Raw genomic sequence first — 22,825 nt, forward strand, 5'->3', positions numbered from 1 at the left:
ATGTTTTTCATGGCAAAGTGAAATTCCATATTAACATTTCTCTGTTTTTATAAAAAAAGAAGAATACATTCTTCAGTTTAGTCTTCTGCTTTTAAGATGTACTTCTGAATGAAGCTTGAATTCACCTTTGACTGTGTCATTTGTGTATCATTTTCCAGTTAGGAAAAAAATGTAAGATTCTCAGTGTCAGTTTTAGAAAAATATTGACTTAGGAAGGAAATTATGTTTTTACAAATGTAACAATACAAAAATTACAAGTTGCATGCCTTTCTGATTTCAACATCCTTTTGAACCTCAGCTCCCCAGCTCTGTCCAGCATAGCTAGATAGTGGGACAGATTTTGGTAAAAGGACATCTAAATGAAGTGTTAACATTCTCAGAGTGCTCTAAAAATGTTTTGTTGTTGGTTCTGGTTTCTAATATGTTTTAATCTCTTCCAAGAGGGTGAACACTGGCTACATTCTCCTGAGATAGAATAATTCCAGGGCGCTATGCATCCTTGAAAACTGTGCTCATATCTTGATTAGGACACTGGCCCAGGACGCTAGTTCTTAGGCTAATAAGCAAGACCCCAGTGTGTTACTAACAAAGGTATCACTCTTAACGTACACAATAGCCTCTTCTTGAGTAAAAAAGAAAATCAATTATATGCAACAAGAGCCATTATCCTTAGGTCACCTGATGTAATTATGTTATAAGCCTACGGAGTTAATGTTATCACTCCATTGTACAGAGAAAGGTTCTGAAGTCTTGAGAGGTTATCTTGCCAAAGGCCACAGGGCAGTAGGGGCAGAGCTGAGATATGAACCTGTGTCTATTTGACCCCAAAGTCTCCATCCTTTTCCCCTTGCCATGTTGCCACACTGTGGTACACAAAAGGAAGAAGCTGATAAAGAAAGAGAAAATATGTCCCCAAAAATGGGTGGGAGAGAAAGGAAAACAGGAGTGCATGTTATGGAGTGGTAACAGTGCTTCTACACTGAATATTAATAAAAATAATAATAGAAATGGCAGCACGTGTTTCACATTGATTATATACCATGTATTGGTGAAATGCTTTCTTATCTCATGTTATCCCTAACAACAGCCTTATAAATTAGGTGCCATTATTATCCACATATTACAAAGAAGACTAAGGTAAAGAAATGTTAAACAACTTTCTTGTAGTTGTCTAACATTTCATTAGTAAGGATACAAAAATTCAACTCCATGTAGTCTGGGTCTTATATTTTATGATCCATATTGTGGAGAGGCTATTGTAAGTGGTTACTAATGTTGTAGTGTAATTCATAGGGTAGAGACAATTTTTGTAGATAACTCACTTTGGGGTGGCCATTTAACATCGGTCTTAATGCCAGAGAATGTTTTAATCAAATTTTCACAAGGCACTGAAGAAGGGTACACGGTAGCCAGCTGAGTGCTTGAGTTGAATGATACGTAGCCAAGAAGAGGTTCTGTACCACTCAACAGCAATGCAGCTTTAGAAAGGTAGCCTCCCGGCCGGGTGCAATAACTCACAACTGTATTCCCAGCACTTTGGGAGGCAGAGACGGGCAGATCACAAGGTCAGGAGTTCGAGACCAGCCTGACCAACATGGTGAAACCCCATCTCTACTAAAAATACAAAAATTAGCCGGGCATGGTGACGCATGCCTGTAATCCCAGCTACTCAGGAAGTTGAGGCAGGAGAATCACTTGAACCCGGGAGGCGAAGGTTGTAGTGAGCCGAGATCTGGCCACTGCGTTCCAGCCTGGGCGACAGAGTGAGAATCTGTGTAAAAAAAAAAACAAAAACAAAAAAAACAAAGGTAGCCTCCCAGGATACAGTGCCATCAGAAACAAAGAGCATAACATATGGAAAAAGATCTAAGGATTTTACTTGATGATGACCTTTATTCATGCCACACTGTAAACTATGTGAGAGCAGGGAACTTCAGTTGTCTTATGCACCACTTTATCTCCTAGGCGTAGCATAGTTTGGGGTACATGGTACAGAACCAAGAAATATGTGCTGAATGAATGAAGGAAGGAAGAAACATGAATTTTAAAAAGCTATTGACTATTTAGGTTGTATGAATAGAGACAGAAAGCCTAGAATAAAGGGTATGTTTGTTCTGTTGTATTTATCCTGTCCTGGTCAGACAGCTGGTTAACTGTATTAATATTTGGATGTCATTTACGCGTAGGCCATTGAGCTTCAGTATTGAGAGTAATTAAGGTGCTGAATGGAATAACGTGTTATATGAGAGAGCAGGGACTGACGTTTTAGTAAGTGACTTCTGTGTCCAAGCATAGTGGTAGATGCGTTCTCTATCTTATCTGATTTAGTTCTCAAAGCAGCCAAGATCACTAAATGGTATTTTATCCTTATTTTACAGAAGGGAAAACGCTGCTCAGGAAAGTGAATATACTTGCCCAGTATCACACAGTAGTTGAACTAAAAGCCTCAAGCTCTTTCTACCTAAGTGTCCTCTTATCTGTGTAAAAAACTTGGCCTGCCTGTAATCTCAGCACCTTGGGAAGCCAAAGTGGGAAGATTGATTGAGCCCCGGAATTCAAGATTAGCCTGGGCAACATGGTGAGACCCTGTCTCTAAAAAAATTATTGAAAATTAGCTGGATGTGGTGGCCCATGCCTGTGGTCTCAGCTACTTAGGAGGCTGAAGCAAGAGGATTGCTTGAACCCAGGAAGTTGAGGCTGCAGTGAGTCATGTTCATGCCACAGCACGCCTTCCTGGGTGACAGAACAAGACCATCTCAAAATAAATAAATAAATAACAAAACAAAATTTTTTCAGCCTGAAGAAAAACCTGCTAAGGGGGGAGGGTCAACAAAGAAGCTAAACCATGCCCCTTCCATGGCTGAAATTCTATAATACTACAGCATTTTGAAGCTTCTCAAATACTAAAAACAGTAAAAGACTGTGAGCAGTTATTCTGTGTGGTCTGGGGGAGGAGGGGAGGAATAAACCCCAGGAGGATGGATCTATAGTTGACAGATTATAGTTCAACTTCAGGCAAAACTTTTTATATGATGAACTCTGTTTAGCAATGGAGGGTGCTTAATGGTAAGGAAGGAAGTTCTCTGTCATCAAGAGGATTTAGACAAAGGCTGGACTGCTACCATCGTATGTAGTAGTGCTGTGCACTTCATTACTATAAGTTTAAATTAAAATTAATTAAAATTAAATAAAATTAAAAGTTCCTCAGTTGCATTAGCCACATTTCAAATGCTCATTAATCACATGTGGCTAGTGGCTACCAATTAGTGCAGTGAAGAACCTTTCCATCATCACAGAAATTTCAGCTGGATAGTGTTGCTACAGAGTTGGCAGGAGAGGCTTTTGGACCTTAGTTCCTTTTTGCTCTGAAATTCTATGTTTCTTTGAACAATTTCCATAAATCATCATTTTTTACTAAATAATCATTAGTTTTGTTGTGTGCATACTGACACTGATTTTTCATGATCTTATTGAGATATGCCCCAGCATACGTACCCATTCACATATTTTGGAATGTTCATTAATCACCTATGGATAAAATTTGGGGCCTTTGGAGTCACTGCTAACCAAATAGGTATCCTCTATACAGATGTTCAGAACACCCAACTGGACACTTATGTTCCCAAAGAGATTCTTCCAATGCCATTTCTCTAAGTCTTTACTCTCATTTCTCTTTGCAAATTGGTCCTCTTTGCAAATTGGTCATTCCTAAAGGAAATGAATTTGATAGCAGATTGTTAGAGATTAATTACCTATCATATGCCAAAGCCACTTCCTACGTGCCAGTGCTATGGAATCCCCTAAAGATAGAATTCTTAGATTCAACTGAAAATTAATTGTAATTAATATAATAGGTTAATTCATTGTAATTATTTTTAAGCCTTTTGGCAATGAGTTAATTCCCCAAGATCCACATTGCTTGAAGTGTCACAGAGAACACTTGATGAGAATGTACTAGTAATAAACCTTAACCCTCTGGGAAAAAAAATCCTACTCTCTTTCCTTCTGGCTTCATTTCTTCAGAAACATATTTTGGTGGCATTTGATTTCTGGAGAACAAAGGGATCCCTACAAGGTGATACATAAACATGCATGACCCAGATGGACTGTGCTCATTGGAGAAAGGGAAAACAAAAGGTCTTTGATTGTGCCTCGTTTTCTTTGGAAGTATGGCTTGCTTCAGACTAACAGAATGCCTTTGCTCCTAGAATAAAATGTAATGGAACTGAAAATTGAAGAATCTGGGCCTTTTTCCCTTTCCTAATTATTTCCACTTGACTCTCTTAATCTTGAACGATTATTCAATCATATCTGAAATGAGAAAATGATGGGAGTAAAATTTCCGTCTCTTGTTACAAGAGCTTATAAACATCAACAGAATAATCCTGTACAAAAAAAAAGAAAAAAAAAAAAACAAATACAAATCACAATTGATGGTGCCTTTTTTCATATATTAGAAAAATATCCCCGCATTGTTAGGGAAGCAGCTCAAATTTCAGCATGCAGGAACCTTGTCAAACCTTGATAGGTGATTTCACTATTAAGGTTGAAAAACTTTCATTTTAAACAAATATTTCATAATGGGAGATTGTATAAAAACGAAGGAGCCAGTTTGTTTACTTGCACCTGGATAGGTTGGGCAATTAAGCCCTAAAATAGTTCCTTGAAGATCAGAATCACTAACACTCAGAGGCTCACAAATTGTTTTCCGAGACTCAGAGTTGTCACAAGTCTATGTCCATGAGCCTTCCTGCAGGTGTATGAATAAAAGGATTCAAGCAATTCTAATAGTTTCTGAGGGTCAGATTAGGACTCAATATACAAAAAAGTCTTTTTGACAATTGGAACTGTCTAAAGTTGAGGCTAACAACTGAGATGAGGACGTTGCCCCTTACTATACAGTATCAAGCAGCAAAGACTGACAAGCCACTTACAGGTTGCTGTCAGGGAAGTTGGGCATAAGGTGGAGGTTTGGACACAGTGACATCTGAAGCCCCTTTCACTCCTTATTGTTCTGGCAAATTAAGGTCTTATTTTTAATTTGGTCTCCCCAATAATGCTTTTGGTATTATCCAGGATGGTTCACCCCACTTTCATTAAACATCTAGTTTCCACACTCCTGGTGTACAAAGCTGGCAAAGCAGGTACAGAAGAGAAATGAATGAATGTGATGAGAGCATCTTTTTAAGTGCTGCTGATTGCTTCTCGACATTCTTGAACCAAATCAAAGTGAGTTTAGAATGTTTGACAAGTTGGCTGCCCCACAAGCCCACTGTGAGCCCAGGATTCAGGGGCATGTGATTTATGAAGCAAGCACTTGCAAGAGAACTCAGGAGAGGATGGGGAAAGAGGAAAAAGCAAGGCGCGGGTGCCAATTCAGGTGGTCTTAGCCTAGCCCAATCCCACAAGGAGCTGTGGAACATAACATCTCAGCATTTGTCTCACTTTGAGGCAAAGGAGCACTGTTTAGTAATTGGGGTGTGTGTGTGTGTGTGTGTGTGTGTGTGTGTGTGTGTATGTGTGTTTTGGGGGTGGGGGATGCTAGCCATTGACTCTGAAGTACACAGAATATGGGGCATGGACACACCAAAGCTGAGGTGTGGCAGCACATTGCCAGTCGAAGGGATCAGAGGTGTTCTGGGCAGGGCATCAGTAATTTCTGCCACATCTATATCACCTGTAATCTTTGAAAATTCTCTATTAGGAAGGTAAATTACGAAAGGACCATGTTGTCTATTTTAGACATATTCACTCACCAAGAGATTGTAGCTTCCTTTCCATAAAGAACTGTGACTCCTTCTTACAAATCCAATTGGCAGTTAGTGATTAAATGATTTACCATGATGCTGGTCCCATACCGCTGGCTGCTGTGGAGTTTTAAAAGCTTAAGAGGCAGTCAGCCTGGTCCTTGTGGACTGACCAACATAGTTGTACAGATTAAATTTATAACAAGAAACAAAGTCCCAGTGCACGTGTCCAATCACAGGAGTGTTGAAAGTGGATTCTGCAGTTCTTCCTGTACCCTGAGAGGCCCAGCGTGGACGGGTTTGGTCAGGGGAGGCTTCACTCAGGAGGTGAGTCATAAACAGGATCTTGGAGGAGTTACATTAGGAGGAGGGAGTCCGTTCCGGGCAGGACGAATGAGCAGCATACTACGTGGGATGTTTGCAGACAGTGAGGATAGGCTCTTCTCAGGACCCGGAGAAATATGCATTCGTGGGACATGGTGCGGTCACAGTATGGAGGTGCTTAATGTCTTAGCCTTTTGAGACTTGTGTGCTAAGCAATACATGAGGATATTTGTACCTTGGGTATAGCATGATAAACTTAATTTTAGGAGAGTCCATTTGATATCACAGGATGAACTGGTGAGAGAAGAGCCTGAGGCAGAAATGCAGCAAGGAGTTGGTATTCGTGGTCTGGCCCCATCGTGCTCTGTGAACCCACCCTCTGTGTGCAGGTGCCTGCAGGTTTTCTCCACCTGGAAGTCTAGGAGTCATCTCAGTGTTAACACATTCAAAACCAAATTGCTGATTTACCTCCAACCTGCTCCTTTTCTGTTCTCCTTTGCTGTTCCTTGGGCCAAAACTTAAGGCCATGTTTGGCTCCTGTGTTTCTCTCATATTACACAGTGAATTCAGCTTGACCTTCAAAAGAGAAACTGACCACATCTCACCCCCTCTGTTTCCCCTAAGCCGTTGGCATCTCTCATCCAGATTGTTGTAATAGCCCCTAACCAGACACATCTGTCCTCCTCCTGTTTTCTGCACAGTAATCAGAGTGAATCTTTTATAAGATAAACCACTTGCTTTCCTGCTCACACACTTCCAGTGGTTCACCATTGCGAGGAAAGCAAATCCGGAATCTTCATGTGCTTGAAGGCCTCACACGGCCTGACCTCTGGCAGTTTCTCCAGCCCCACATCCCGTACCCTTCCTCTTGCTCCCTTGCTTACTCCTCTCCAATGACTATTTTCAGAACCCATCAGTTTGTTTCCTTGGTAGATTTCATGTCTTTCTGCATATCTTGCTCCATCGCTTCATTCAGGTTTCAGCCCAGAATGTTCAGTCTACAGAGGCCTTCCCTGACCTCCACATCTAAAATAGCATGTGGGGAGCATGTAGATAGAGGTGTGCATCATTCCTACAGAGTCTGACTGAACTCTCTGGAAAGAGTGAGGACCGAAAAAATGACAGTGGAAGAATGGGAAGAGGAAGAGAAACCAGGGAAGGAAGTCAGAATCAGGAGAAAGAGCAAAGGGAGGTATCCTCTCTTAGCAAGGGATACTGAGTTCAGGGACTCCCTGGGTCAAGATCATCTCATTCAGGATCAGAAAGTTACCATGACAGTGCCCCCATTCTGAGAACCAGTGGTGATCATCAAGGGAATGGACACAGGGCCCTGGGACCACTGTGTGTGTGCTTAGGATGCAGATGGTGAAGAATGATGAGCACCATGCTTTATTTTTGTCAACTGCCGACATTCATGTTACTAGGCCAGGATGGAACCAGGTGACAAACCTGCAGGGGAGGGGACAGTGAAAACCAAACAGAAGTGGTCCATTCCGTTTTATTGCTTCAATCTCTACTCCAACAAAGACCACTTTCCCTAAAGGGCGTGGTGTCAGAATATACACAGTGGTGACAAGGTATGCTAGAGACTTTTCCAGAGAACTTGGCTACCCAGGTTCTTTCCCTCCTAGAACAAGCTCTGAATGACAGGCTTCGGGCTAGAATATAAAAGAGTCAGGCCAGGCACGGTGGCTCACGTCTGTAATCCCAGCACTTTGGGAGGCCAAGGCGGGTGGATCACGAGGTCAGGAGATCGAGACTGTCCTAGCTAACACGGTGAAACCCTGTCTCTACTAAAAGTACAAAAAAAAAAAAAAAAAAAAAAAAAAGGCGGGTGTGGTGGTGGGCGTCTGTAGTCCCAGCTACTCAGGAGGCTGAGGCAGGAGAATGGCGTGAACCCAGGAGGTGGCGCTTGCAGTGAGCCAAGATCACGTCACTGCACTCTAGCCTGGGAGACAGAGCAAGACTCCGTCTCAAAAAAAAAAAAAAAAAAAAAAATCATAAGACGAAGAGAAGTGTGTTAGCCTGTGCAGTGTAGTGTGGTGTGGACACAAGGAAAAAGTTGAGGGTGGGCTATTTTATGAGCCAGTGTAATGTAATGTCTGAGAGCATGATTTGGGATTCTAACACACCGAAATCCAAGCCTGACATTTAGTAGCTGTGTAATTTATTTTAGATTTCTCATCTCTACAATGGAAGTCACAATAGTATGTACCCTACAGAGTTGTGAGGTACACAGTATCCAACACACTGTAGAGATTGGTGTATATTTATTTAATTGAAATGCAGTCTTTAAAAGTGTTTCCTGTTGACTATGTACATCCAGCCCTTTTCTGTGGGATTCAGCGGCACGATGCTCTCTCCTTCCTGACCTGAAACAAACCATCATATGGTAGTGGTTTTAAAGTGCATTGTAATAGTATCTGTATCAGTCGGGGTTCTCCAGAAAAAGAGACTCACCAAGATAAATGTCTGTATATTATGTGTGTGGGAGTGGGGAGAGAATAATTTCAAGAAATTGGCTTCTGAGATTATGGGGGCTGACAAGTCAGAAATTTGTAGGGCAGGCCAAAAACTCTTGGGCAGGAACTGATGCTGCATTCCAGAGGCAGAATTTATTCTTTTTTTAAGTGAAACTTTAGTTTCTTTTGCTCTTCAGGCCTTTCACTGATTGGATGAAGCCTGCCCAGATTGTAGGGGATAATCTTCTGTTTTTAAAGTCAACTGACTGTAGATGTTAAGCCCATCAACAGAATTCCTTCACAGTACAGCAGTCACACACCTAGATGAGTGATTGAATAACTGGATACTAAAGTCTAGCACGTTCACACCTAAAACCAACCATCACAGTAGTCACACCTCACAGCTCATATGGGCTCTCAAAGAAGGGGAGACGAAGTGCCTATGAGACTGTGGGCATTTATGGTGGAGCCCCTGTAAGAGTTTCCTATTGCACCAAGACCAAGAGCCTTACTGGGGGCTGCAGGGTGACCTCAGATCTCATTTCTTACTTCTGTCTCAGTGTTATACCCCACCCAGCCATGCTGACCTCCTTGAAATTCCCTCCTTCTGGAACTCTCTTCCTTTTCATCCTTAGCTAATTTCTCCAACTCCTCAAGTCTTTCCTCAAATATCTCTTCTCAAAAAGGTCAAAATTCTCCCCATCACTCCCAATCTCATCTACCTTTATCTTCTTTTTGTTTTTTCCATAGCACTTGCCACCTTCTCTACAATTTACTTAATTTACTGCTTATTATCTGACTTCTCTAGAATGTAAACGTCTCTGAATGAGTCTTTGTTTTGATTGCTGTTGTATTTCCGGCTCCTAGAACAGTGCCTGGCATATGGTTGAGGCCCAAGAAATATTTGTTCGACAAATGAATGAGAAGGATAAATCAGGGCAGAGCTGCTTTGGAACCAATGGAGTGTGGTTAGGGCAGCTGAGCTGAATGATTCCAGGAACGCCGTTCACATAGATTACGATGTGAACAAAAGTCCTTGGTGTCATGCAACACAGCAGTCCTTTGAAATAGGTGAATTGACAATCAGTGGTTTCAAATTCCATTTTTTTCTCCAAACAGCAGTCAAGACTTTGTAAAGGGCAAGTCCTCTGCTCTCTGCTAAGAGCAGGTAATAAACTAGATTGCAATTTTGTAACCTTTTTTATCCCTGTGAAAGAAAATACAATCCAAGTTGTTAAGAAATGAGCCGCATTTAACCATTTTTTATTATGAAGTCTGAAGAAAGTCAGATGTGTTATATAGGAAAGTTAATAGTTTTTTATGTGTGTATGGCCCTAGGCTTAATGGTTACTTCTCACAGGAGATAACACTAAACTTTTAAGGTCCAGATGTCCCAAGGAGGCATCTTAGAAAATTGCCAAGATATTTTATGATGATAACAAGCTACAAAACATGACACATTCATCCATGCATAAGTTGGAACTTACCTTCCCAGTATCTCCAAGTCCAGTGACTTGCAGACATTCCTAGGATTTGTAGGTATCCTCTCCTCCCGTGACTTTTCCTAGTATCTGCTAACTATAGAGGCCCAAAGTCACTACTTCAGAAAGATCTTTATTAGTCACAGCTAATCAAGGAAGATGAGATAACAAGGTTTCTGTTCGTACATTAAAAAATGCTAGGTTTTTATAATTCGCTGTTTCCACAGTTCCTTTCCTCTTTCCATAACCAGAAAAATCTTAGTTTCTCCTCATAAAATTTCTTAGAGACTAGTGGCTCCAAAATTGTAATCCCCAGACCAATAGAAGCATCATCACCTGGGAACTTAGAACTGCATCGCAGACCTACTGAATCAGCAGCTCTGGGTTGGGACACTGCAGGTGATTCTGATACATCCCCAAGATTGGGAACCACAGGTGAAGACCCTCCCTCCTGTCCTTGAAAAATTTCCCTCTATCTTCTTTATTCCTAACAGCTAAGAAGATGTTGGTGGCAACAGAGCAAGACACTGTCTCAGAAAAAAAAAAAAAAAAGATGTTGGTAAAATATACATTATGCAATTTTTTTTAAATAAATAGTTGGGCTTCTTATTCCTAATATAAAACTATGTTACATTGAAAGACACCCCTCCCAAGAGATTCTGCTATGTGCCTCCTGCCTCACCCTTTAGATCATTCCTGTACTAGAGAATGCTTAAAAACCTTAAGGGATCTGAAAGCCCCTTTCCTGGTCTGAAGATCTGGGAGGGATACTACACTTCCATATCATGACTGCATTTCTATGCATATGGCTCTCCTTTGGAAATTTAACTTAAGGTTCCTAAGCTTGTTCAATTTGAGAAGCACTTTCTAGAACCATGCCTAATCCCAGAGAAAACCAAATTAACTCTCACCACAAAGTTGTATGGACTCACACTGTTGGAAAACATGAATATTTAGTGAAGCTAAGAAAGAATTGCCTGCCTTTGATGCCAGGAGTAACCCTAGCCGTGAAATTCCTTGCAAAGACCTCATTGGTACTGATAACTGTAAAACCCTAGAGTAGTTGGTAATAGAAAGCAGAGAAGCATCCATGTCTGCCCTTAGTAAAACATATGGACCCCAGATCATATTTTAATGATGGAAGATAAATTAAAAGTGATCACCAGAACTCATTCCAAACCTTGAAATTTTTTTTCCAGTTTTTCTTACATGCCATGTGTTAGGTTAGTACCAAAATAACAAACATACCTTCCAAAGGTCCTGAAAGAGTTAGGCACTAATACAGACAGTCCTGGTCAGAGATTGCAATGTGCCACAGCTGAGGAAGTTACAACAAAGTTATGTCTCAGTCACTACCTGTGTTAAATGTCCCTTCCTTACGTTTAGGGTCACTGTGCCACTTTCATATTCTTGGGCTAAGATCTGGGCATGTGTTTGTCTCTTTATGAAGCTTTCTGAGACCCAGGAAATACTTCTTTCTAAATAGTAACTTACTGGTGTATGTGTGTGTGTGTCTTTCTTTCTGATCAGAATTTGGTCATTGTCATTGCCAGTGGTGTGCTGGTAATGTTTAGCAACCAGCTCTTTAGATGAAAAAGCCTATTTGTAGAATTACCAATTTCCATGGTGTAAATACTTTCACTATGACCGATTTCAAGCTATCAGTCTGTCATCATTGCATGGAAGGTTTGGAAAAGATGCACAAAATTAACACCTCAGATTGATGCAAGCCAGCTTTGGTACATCATTGGAATATAGAAAATTTGGAAAGTGTTATGCGCGCGCCTAATTGAAGAGACTACCCAAACAGGCTAAGTGTGAGCAGTAAGGCTGTTTCTTCACTCGGGTGCGAGCGAGCTGTCTGTAAAGGGAGTCAGCGAGGGGTGGTGGGAGTGGAACTGGTTTTATAGGTTTGGGATAGGTAGTGGAAAGTTACAGTTAGGGGCAGTTTTTTCAGGCAGGGGAAGAATGTCACAAGGTGCATAGTCACGAGGTGGAGGGAGGTCACAAAGCATAGTATCAAAGGTCGATTGATTCTTTAGGGTAGGGCGGGAACATATCTGAATGGTGGAATGTTGCAGGGTCTGTTAATCAGTGAAGGCAGGAACTAGCTGTTTCTTCTTCTTTAGTGGTTCTCCTGTTGCTCCAGCCTTTGTGACTCCAGGAGGCCTGTACTTGTGGGTCACAGGGGTCACAATGGCTCCACCATGGTGTAGCCCATTCAGAGGACCTTACAGAAAGCAGAAGAAAGGATTTTAAAAAAGGGAAGGAAATAAGTTTGTAATAGTGCTACTAAAAGCAAAACTCAGTTTTAATGTTCAATTACATTACTTTCTGATATTTTATCTACATATTTTTATGTAATTATCATTTTGTGTATATATATATATAAAAAACTTTGAGTTTTGCTTTTATGTTCATAAATATCATTTTAACGGTTACATAATATTCCATCAAATTGAGGTAAAATAATTGATTAGCCCTACTTGTAGACATTTAAGACATTTTAAGTTACATTTTCTGATTAGGTATTGCTATATATAATGCTATTTATTATTATATATATGTGTGTATTTTGGCGGGGGTAAAAATCTTCTTTAAAATTTCTGGCTATTTCCTTAAGACAAGTTCTAGAATCAAATTATTTCAATTCTGGACCTTGAAAAACATATTACCACATACCGTCTAGACTGTAGCAATATTCACTGCTATGAACAGTGTGAACAATGCCTCTCTCACTGTACCTTCACTACTACTGTTTTTTTTTTTTTGATGTTTTTGATAATTCAGCAAGTAAAAAGACATTTTAACATTGCACTTCTTTGCAAGTGTGCCAAACATTTTTCACATTTATTGTCATTTCTGTTTCTCCTTTTTTTCTTTTTTAACCGTTTCTGTTCATGTCAAAGCTTTATCCAACGTCTCCTTCCGATTTCCACCTCTCCACCTTTCATCCCTGGTTTCATCTATTTCTCTTCCCCAGGCCCCAGGCCCCACGCTCACCCTACTTGACTCTTACTTCTCCGCACAACATCCAGACACACCGCAGGGTAGGCAGGGTCTTCCCCCATAGGTCTGCACAGCTTATTCCTCACTTCTTTCAAAGCTTTTTATGAATGCCATCTCCAAGAGGCTTTCCTATATCCCCTATCTAAAGTCACCATCCCTTACTCCTACTCACTGTCTCGCTTCTCTGCATCACTTTTCTCCATAGCATTTATCACCATCTGAGGTTGTATATATCTTATTTGTTCATCATCTGCTTCCCCATCTAGAGTCTAACTTTGACAAAAGCAGTCAGCATTCCTAGGGTCTAGAGAAGTATGTAGCAAACACTCAATAAATGTTTGTTGACTGCATAAGCATACTCTAGCTCTATATCTAAAGGTTTAGTCTTTTTATAAAATCAATTTATACACGCACTCTTTAAATACCAAAGATGATTACCATTTGCAATATTTGTAACAAATATATTTCTAGATTGCTTTTAAGGTATTATGTTTTTGTACAAGCAGGGCGTTAATATTTTTATGTCACTAAATCTTACATTGTGTTTTTTTCCATTTCAATTACACTTAAAAAATTCTTATTCATTAAAAGATCAGACAACTTTTCACCTACAGTTTATTTTAGCATTTTTTATTGTTTGACTTTTTTTACATGTAACTCTTTAATGTATAAGACTTAAATTGTTCTGTTTTTATGTAACTTACTGTTGGAGTTTTGTTGCTGTTAATCACACTGTTTTATCTTTGAATCATGTTCCATAATATTTTAAAATTTAACCCGAGTATTTTCCCTTCATGGAAAATCTATAGGAGTTAAATCTCAATGGGCATTTCTTAATCATCTCTGGGATGTTTTCATGACAGTGTTTCTATTTTAAAAGCACTTTCCAAGATGAATTAAGTCTACTTGAGTTTGTTGTTGTTATCGCTACAAGTTCTGATAAGATACAGAACAAATAAAAGGAAGTATAATAGGAAGTTGAGTTCCCGTAAGTGGAAATATCAAGGACTGAAGTCAAATCCGCCTCTAGCCACATTTTTCCAGAAGCTCTTGCCAGGTGTTATTAGGATTGGAGAACCGACCCTTTTATTGACACTCTGTTAAGACTCTGTGCCTTACCCGTAGTTGCTACTTGATAAATTTTTGTGGGTTGAGTTGCACTGATAGAGCATGATGCCTTCCCAGGAAAATATTCCAAGGACTAGCTTTCCTTATCAATGTCTCTTCCGTTTTCTCCTCTTAGTTGCGGTCCAGCACAGAGCTCCATCCAGACCTGCTCACGGATTGCCTCAGCGTGCAGCCCCTGCAGCCGGCCACTTCCCCTAGAGATGCTGCTGCTGAAGGGACCGTGGGACGCTCCCCAGGACCTGGGCCTGACCTCTATTCAGGTAAAGACAGCAAAGGCAGAGCCAACCACAGCTACCCTTCTTTAGGCCTTTTATTCTGGTTGAAAGGAATGCTCCCGTGAGAAAAAATTTTCCTAAGATCATCTGTGTTGTTCTTTATCAATGGGCTGCAAATTGCTCTCCACCCCTTCTGATTCCTGAGCTAGGTGTGGCAGCAGATTGTTTTTTCTCATAAAGAAATAAAATAAAATAATGCATTACCTCTTTTAGTTGTGGACTTCTGCCAGAAATTCAGTGCACCCAACCCTCACAGGTATGTTAAATTTACTCACTTGATTTAGAGTCGAAGGAAATGTTTCCTCCTTAAGCAGGTAGCAGGCTGCGTGTGGATTTCTTAATGAAACAGTTGTCATCTTTATGTTTTAAAAGGAAGCCCCAGGTCTCTAAGGAAATTTTCACAACAGCAGACCAACTTGTAAGAATGTTCATTTATGTTTGCCAACCGTTGTGGGAAAGGAGATGGGATGACACTCTCAGACCAGCTTCCATCTGCCTAGGTTTGAATAATAGGTGACTATATTTGGAAAATTACATGAATGTAGTAAAAAACAAAAAAAAAAAAAAGAAGAGATTAATATGCCATAAGGAAGTCATTTTTCTTTTAGTCAGCCTGGATTTTTATGCATTTTCTACTCTCTGTAATGGTGATATACTTATGCAAACATAATTAGTGATTGTCCTTACATATGGAACACTCTTACAGTCATGCTATGAAGATGAAAAACAAGATTTACCAGCTTCACATTCCAGACAATGAGAATTTTCTATTTTCTGTGGGTTGCAGATACCACCCCCACCCCCATCTGATTCCAGAGCCAGGTTTGGCAGCAGACTGTTTTTTTCTTTTGAAAAGTATGAATAAGCCATTATAATTTAAAATTTACAGATGCATTGCAGTGGAATGGGAGAAAGACATCCTTGTATAACGTTTTAAACTTGACAGTTCCCAGTTGATTCAGATGCAGGGAGAAAAGGCAGTAAGCAAATATTTCGAGAGCATCAGTCATCAAAACTGGGCCTTAATAATGGCCCATTGGACCTTTATCAGTTGCTTTAAGCACTTACTGTTAGGGACAACATAGCCTCTGCTTTTTGAGACACAGGGAGATGAGATTAAGAAGCGTTGACCAGTCTTACAGAGGTTTCAGGTACGGGTGCATACACACATCAAATATATCAATGTGCAGTGTTACCAACACATACATAAATATTTTGTATTAGATATATATGTATATGAAAAAGCATGACTAGCTTTTGTTTTTGTATGTCTGATTTGTTCAATATTTGATATATAAACATTTATTTCAGCACATTAAATTAACAAACAATTTTAAGCAGCCTGTAAAGCATTCCCCTACTACTTTAGTTCATAAATCTATGATCTTACTAAGACCTGGAACCCAGTAGTCAACAGTCAACGCTAACCAGAAATGACTGAAAAATGGTCTAACATCCAATATAAATGGTTTCTAGTGATGGGCTGGTCTGGCTATATTGAAACCTCTCGGCAATGGGTTTGGGAAGCAATGCTATCCATATCTATGGAAAACATTAGTACCTTTGTTGTATGTAGCATACAGCATATGGCTCATTTTCCAAACCGTCACATTTGTCTTGGTGTCTGTTTTTATATGTCTGGTAGTGTTTTTAAAGTTTTAGAGTTTTAAATATTTTAAGGTTCAGCTTGAAATGTTTTTGTCATTCCAAGCAAATGTCCGCTTTTTGTCCATGACTCTTTTTTTTTTTTTTTTTTTTTTTTTTTTTTTTGAGAGGGAGTCTCGCTCTGTCGCCCAGGCTGGGATGCAGTGGCCGGATCTCAGCTCACTGCAAGCTCCGCCTCCCGGGTTCCCGCCATTCTCCTGCCTCAGCCTCCCGAGTAGCTGGGACTACAGGCGCCCGCCACCTCGCCCGGCTAGTTATTTTTTGTATTTTTTAGTTGAGATGGGGTTTCACCTTGTTAGCCAGGATGGTCTCGATCTCCTGACCTCGTGATCCGCCCGTCTCGGCCTCCCAAAGTGCTGGGATTACAGGCTTGAGCCACCGCGCCCGGCCTGTCCATGACTCTTTTCTATATTTGGTCCTCAAAAAGATGTTGAGCTCTGGAATTTGAGCCTCCGGCTGTGGTAGGTTTGCCTCCTAAGGGGCAAGGATACCTAAGTTGCTCCAGCCATCAGTGGAGCGTCTTCAGGTTGACCCACATTTTCCGTAACTCTGAGAGCACTTGAAACACTCAGATGACCATCTTGCTCAACTTTGTTCCCAGAATTGTACTTCTCCAGATAGCTTATCACTGTGAAAGTTTACCCCTCTCTACTTCTTTCCCTTTTTTTTAAAATTAAGATGGAGTCTCGCTCTGTCAACCAGGCTGGAGTGCAGTGGCATGATCTCAGCTCACTGCAACCTCTACCTCCCAGGTTCAAGCAATTCTCCTGCCTCAGCCTGCCTAGTAGCTGGGATTACAGATGTGCATCCACCGCACCTGGGTAATTTTTTGTATTTTTTCAGTAGACACTTGGTTTCACCATGTTGGCCAGGCTGGTCTCGAACTCCTGACCTCAGGTGATCCACCCACCTCGGCCTCCCAAAGTGCTAGGATTACAGGCATGAGCCACCGCGCCCGAGCCCTACTTCTTTCCTTATTCCTCCTTCCCTCAGGTATGATTTTGCTTTCTCACTTTCTTCCTTTTAAAAAATGAATTATGCCTTTTGTTTTGGAGAGTAGTCAACAAACCAAGAGGCAGAACCAGGCAGGGGAAAATATTACAAAACAAAATTTGTAAGCCTTTCTTTTAAAGTTCTAGAAATGTGCTTGTCGGGAGTACATATTAACATCCGCTGCAAACCTTTGCCCTAGATCTATGGAAAGAAGCCAAACCATGAAAATGCCAAAGGTGCAAAAGGAAACTTCATCAATTAGTTAAATGTAAAGTCTGAAGTGTTAAGACAATTTGATGAAGATTAAGACTTGGCTAAATAGCAAAAGTACTTGGAGTTATTCCCTTTTATGTTCTATTATACAAAATCAAGAAAACATTTGTTTAATGATTGTCAGTCACTTCTACCTTTAAGTGCTAGTAAATTAATTTATCACAAAAATATTTTGATGGAAACCCATTGAGTATGTATGGGCATAGAATAGGAGGCAGTAAAATTTGCCTTTGAACACCATAATCTTTCAGAAGCCACACTGATTGAGGACTTGTGATGTGAAGAAGTCATGGTTTTGCAATGGAAATTCTTGTCAAGTATATGATGCTTGATAACATTCTAAGAGAAGGATAGTTTGCATAGCATGAAGATGAACAGGGAAGATAGCAGTTCTGGAACATACCAGTCTTGCACATCTCCTGAAGTGTTGCCTTCCCTCATTGAAACAAATTTGTCAGGTTGAAAATACAGAGCTTGATTGGAAAGGATTGCCTGAAAATACTTTTATTTCTGTGAAAGATAATAGTGTCCCAGGTTAAAGTAGCCAAATATCACTTGAGGCCATGCTGAGGATGACTTTAATAAAATTAAAGTGTTTACTTGTCTACTATTCTGAAAATCCCAGGGCTCTCCAAGCCTGCTGCTGAGCTAACCTGAGAGCAATGTTGTAACCTAACAGGAAGGCCAAGGCAGCAACGAGCAGGCCTCAAGGATGGCTCATTTATATTTCTTTGCCCTTTCGTTCAAAGTTTCTGTGTTCCATATAATAATGCCCCAGGCCAGGCCTGTAAATTTAGGTGATTTATCTGATAATCTAAGAAGGACTATTTCATAGCCTGTAGATCGAAGTGTGAATGCCACTTTCAAGGCTCAGTACTTGTATAGATCTTCTTGTGAACACCTGTGATGAACTAATGGTATATAGAAGCCCACACTTGGTGAGTCTGAGATATCATGGACAGTGTGGACCAGTGCCTGGTCTTGGCAGGGAGTCCATTTATTAACAGTGAATGCTGTATGGAAGATCATCTGTCCCATGAGTGATCACAAAAATTATGGCTCCTTTCAAACAGAAGCTGTACTACAGATTCAGTAAAACATGACCTTAGCAGATGACCTAAGCCATGAAGACATCATAGAGGCCAGTGTGGTTGAGATGTTTGAGTCCCACAGAAACTACTCATCAAGGATGAGCTAACACAGCTGGAACAAGAGAAATCTACAAGAAGAAGGGAATTTTATTAATTCCAATTGTATTGGGTTATAAAACAATTGTTATGTTTAGAGCTTACAAGTCCTGTTGAATTATCCAAATTTTGAATGTAACCTTAGATTTTTCTGAAAAAAAAAATAGGTGTTTTTTTTCAGATAATATAGGGAAATGTAGAAGGAAAAAGACTTTTTTGGGAGGAGGATTATTTGAAATCATGTGTTGTTCTCTTCCCTCTACCCTCCTGACTGGGAGGTGATGGCTTCTCTCTTACAATATTATTACTTTTTATAATAAATAGCACCATATAAAAATCTATACAGGATTTAACATAAATTTGTGAAATAGTTAATATTTCATTTTAATGTAATTTTATGGTATATGTTTTAGTACGTTTTCTACATTCTTAAATTGGGTATATTTGCTGTCATGGGACGGCTTGCAGAGTTGTGTTAGAAATAATTTTCTGTAAAAGTGCCTCATATAGTCTGTTCTCAAAAAATGGTTATTAAGTTAGAGATTTATTAGAGGGTTCTAAACTACCACACACATTTCCCAGTAGGTTAAACTTTATAGGAGAGTTGTGAAGATTAAACAACATAACTATGTAAAAGTCTTTAAAAAGACATAGAGCATTATAAAAATGCATAGTTATTACTTGCATTAACTTCAAAAGCACTGCTTTGCTTGGAATTTACAAAGGTGAAAAAGCAGCAGAACAGTTTTGGAATTGGTCAGAAGGAGGTGGAAACTTGGGGCACAAAAGGGATTTAAAGGTAAACATTTGGCAAAGTCTGTGTGAAGCATTCCTTTGAACTGCTATCAAAACCTTGCAGTTTTTGTAACCTCTCTTGCATCTGTGGATGGTCCACCGAGCAAGATTGGAGAATGCTGAGGTCAGGAGCAAGCCTCATACTTCTCTGTTGTAGGCACTGGTCGTTTTAACCTGTTAATTGTGCCCCCCCTAGTCCTGAGCCAGTCCTTCAGTATGCATCAAATCGCCTGGAAATCTTGTGAAAATACAGTTTGCTGGGCCCCACCCCCAGCGTTTCTGATTCAGAAGGTCTGAGTGAGTCCCAAGAATCTGAATTTCTGCCAGACATTTCTAACAAGTTCCCAGGTGACACCACCAGGTGCTGCTGGTCCAGGTGCTGCTGCTCAAATGTTTTTCACCCTTTGAAAGCCATTGCTCTGGATCATAAAATGTAGGCATATGACTTCTGGGAAAACATGACCTGAATCTTGACTGGGAGGAGTTAGAATTAGAATTGCACTGTAGTGTCTATTTCTGTTTCTCACTACATAAAACCTATAGGTGGATATTTTGCTTGTCAACCCACAGCAGCGTTATAATGGCACTGCTCATATTTTGATTAAGAATGAGATCTCATAACCACTCAGCTGAAGAAAATGAAGATTCTGATTCCCAGCCAGCACAGGGCACATTTGCATGTATGCAGCTAATGTTAATGCCTTTATATGTTTGCAGGCTGCTTAATTTGGTGCTTCAATTTTTCATATCCACTTATTCCCTTGTATTCATGTTAGTTTTTCATGCAAGATTAAGCTGAAATACCCAGTTTTACAATATGTGCAAGTTTTGCTGTAAAAATATTTTTGTGGGTGAGCAAAAACAATTCCATACCTCATTGAGGAGGAGAGGCAAGTAGTGAGGCTGGGCAATTGTAGCTTTATCCTTATTGGGAAAAGTATTGATTATTTTTATATTATTATTTCTATCGGAAGGTGGAGGGTGAGAGGAGGGAGAGTATCAGGAAAAACAACTAGACTTAATACCTGGGCAATGAAATAATCTGTACAGCAAACCCCCATGACACAAGCTTATCTATATAACAAACCTGCACATGTACCCTTGAACTTAAAATAAAAGTTAAATGAGTATAATTTCACCAGTAATCAACTGGAATATGAGAAGAGAAGGTTGGGTCTATTATACTTTGAGGTGTACCTGAAGCAGGTCTTAAGGGTGGCAAAACAGAGAATTCAGGATAGAATTTCTGAAATGAGAAGCTAATACTTTTTATGGTTAAGAAGTTATAGACCAGACTGCTGAGTCTAAAGTTCTGACTTTCTGCTTCAACTGAATTTACCTTCCAAGGAAAGAAAAACATAGATGGTTATGTCTCTTTCGTGTGAAGAGTAAAGAAAAAAACTGTTCATATTCAGGGTGTTTGTAGCCACAGTGAAATTTCATCTTTTTTATATTTGTATGGGTACCGACAATGTTAAGAATAGCAAAGACTCTAAATTAAGGGACATTAATGAATTATAACTTGGATATTACTTGCCATATTTTACAGTAATAAGAGAGCATATTGCAGGCACTGAATAGAGAGAGTATTGTGGAATTTATTCATTCTACACAGCTATCAGCAGTGTCCCAGAAGACTGGCTTTTATGGTATCTTCCTCAATATTGTCATGGGCTGATCTGCCCTGCTCAGGTGCCCTGGCCGTGACTCAAACCATTAACACTGCCTTCACAGCAGGCATTGATTCATCAGAAGTTGCAGCTGCCTTCTTGGAGTCTTAGTTTTTCTACCTAAATTTCCACGCTGCTTTTGCCTTGCTTCCAGAACTCCCTGGTTCTAGCTGTGACCTGGGTTTGCTCCTGAGACTCCAGTCCTGTTCTCTCTAGTGAACTTAGCTGCTCGTGTCCTGCTTCTACACTCACTACCCATCAGCTCTGGATTTCAGAGTTGAGTCTTACCCTGGAGTTTCTACTAACACTTAGCCCCACCTTAGGAAGTGAGGGGTCTGTAAGCTTCACTGGAACCTTTTCCGTGGGGACATAGAGAAAGTCCTTATTTCTGCCTTCTAGGAGTGAGTGGCTTCAGAAAAGGGAACTCTTCATGATTAAGAAGAAAATGGGATGTAGTCTTATCAACGCGCATAGGAATTTGCTCCTCAAGCTGGTTAACAGGGATACCTATCAAACATTTCTGAGAAGTGGATGTACTTCATGAAAGATGCGACGCATCAGCTACCCTAGAAGATTTTGCAGTTGGGAAAGTAATGATCTAGGATTCATAGTTCTGGAGGACTAACGCAGTTCAGAGTCATAGCTATACAAAAAGCAAGAATGGACAGTATTTTGTGTCTTTTCTTTTGAGACAGGATCTCACTTTGCCACTCAGGCTAGAGTGCAGTGGTATGATCATAGCTCACTGTAACCTTGAACCCCTGGGCTCAAGTGATCCTCCTGCCTCAACCTTCTGAGTAGCTGAGACTTCAGGTGTGTGCCACCCCACCTGGCTAATTTATTTTTAAAATTATTTTGTGTAGAGACAAGGTCTTACCCAGGCTTATGTCAAACTCCTGGCCTCAAGTTATCTTCCTGCCTTGGTCTCCCAAAGTTCTGAGATTACAAGCATGCACCATGGCAGCGGCTTTTTTTTCTTAAATTGCATTACTGACTATGTTTTGTACAATCCCTGTGATCATAGGTTTAGCCAATCTATGCTCAAATGTAACATTTATAAATGGAAATGATACTTCTTCCTGTAACCTAACTTTTCCTCTTAGTGCGATCAATTGCTGGATTAAATTACATAAAGAGTTCTTTAAACATAGTAAGTGTTCAGCGTCTAGTAGTTGTAATTATTGTTGCTTTTATCTAAATACTATAAAAATACATGCTATAGTTCTGAAAATTAGAGAACAGGTGCCACAGATTACCGATTACCTACCTTCTTGTCCTCCTCTTCTTCCTCCTCCTTCTCCTCCTCCTTCTACTTTCTTCTTCTTCTCCTTCTTCCTCCTTCTTCCTTCTTCCTTCTTTTTTCCTCCTTCCTCCTTCCTCCTTCCTCCTCCTCCTTCTTCTTCTTCTGGAAAAGTGGAAGCCTAAAATTTTGGGAATATAATCAACATCATTCAGTAGAATAAAAGAAAACTGTAATATGTTTCTTTACATTTCGTATTCCACTACTTTGCCAGTAGTTCACATGGCATTTTTTAATTAAAGAAATCTACTGCAGCTCTCTAAAGAAAAACAAATTGGGATTACAAACCCATCACTGGGGTGGCAATGCCCCCATACTCACAATGTCAAAATTGTGTATTGATGGTTACTAGGGTTTGGTCATTCAAAAATAGTGTTGTTGTTGTTGTTGTTTTGTTTTGTTTTGTTGGTTTGTTTTGTTAGAGACAGCGTGCTATGCCAGAAAGAACATGGAGCTAAATCTAAAGTCCAATTCCGGATCTCCAGTCCCTAGATATTCAGTTTGGGGAGGTTATGT

At 40.1% G+C, this 22,825-nt stretch overlaps 1 protein-coding gene across 4 annotated transcripts in view; it reads left to right on the top strand.

The window, feature by feature from the left end:
- The window catches only part of GLIS3 (GLIS family zinc finger 3), a 481,516-nt gene that overhangs the window by 392,901 nt on the left and 65,790 nt on the right, over positions 1–22,825 (top strand). For all 4 annotated transcript variants that reach the window (XM_050762001.1, XM_050761998.1, XM_050761999.1 and 1 more), the window contains one exon: positions 14,267–14,411. In XM_050762001.1, the coding sequence (XP_050617958.1) occupies positions 14,267–14,411 (145 nt within the window). The remainder of the gene's footprint in view (positions 1–14,266; positions 14,412–22,825) is intronic.

The sequence above is a fragment of the Macaca thibetana genome, chromosome 15, assembly GCF_024542745.1.
Source record: "Macaca thibetana thibetana isolate TM-01 chromosome 15, ASM2454274v1, whole genome shotgun sequence".
Taxonomy (NCBI): Eukaryota; Metazoa; Chordata; class Mammalia; order Primates; family Cercopithecidae; genus Macaca; species Macaca thibetana.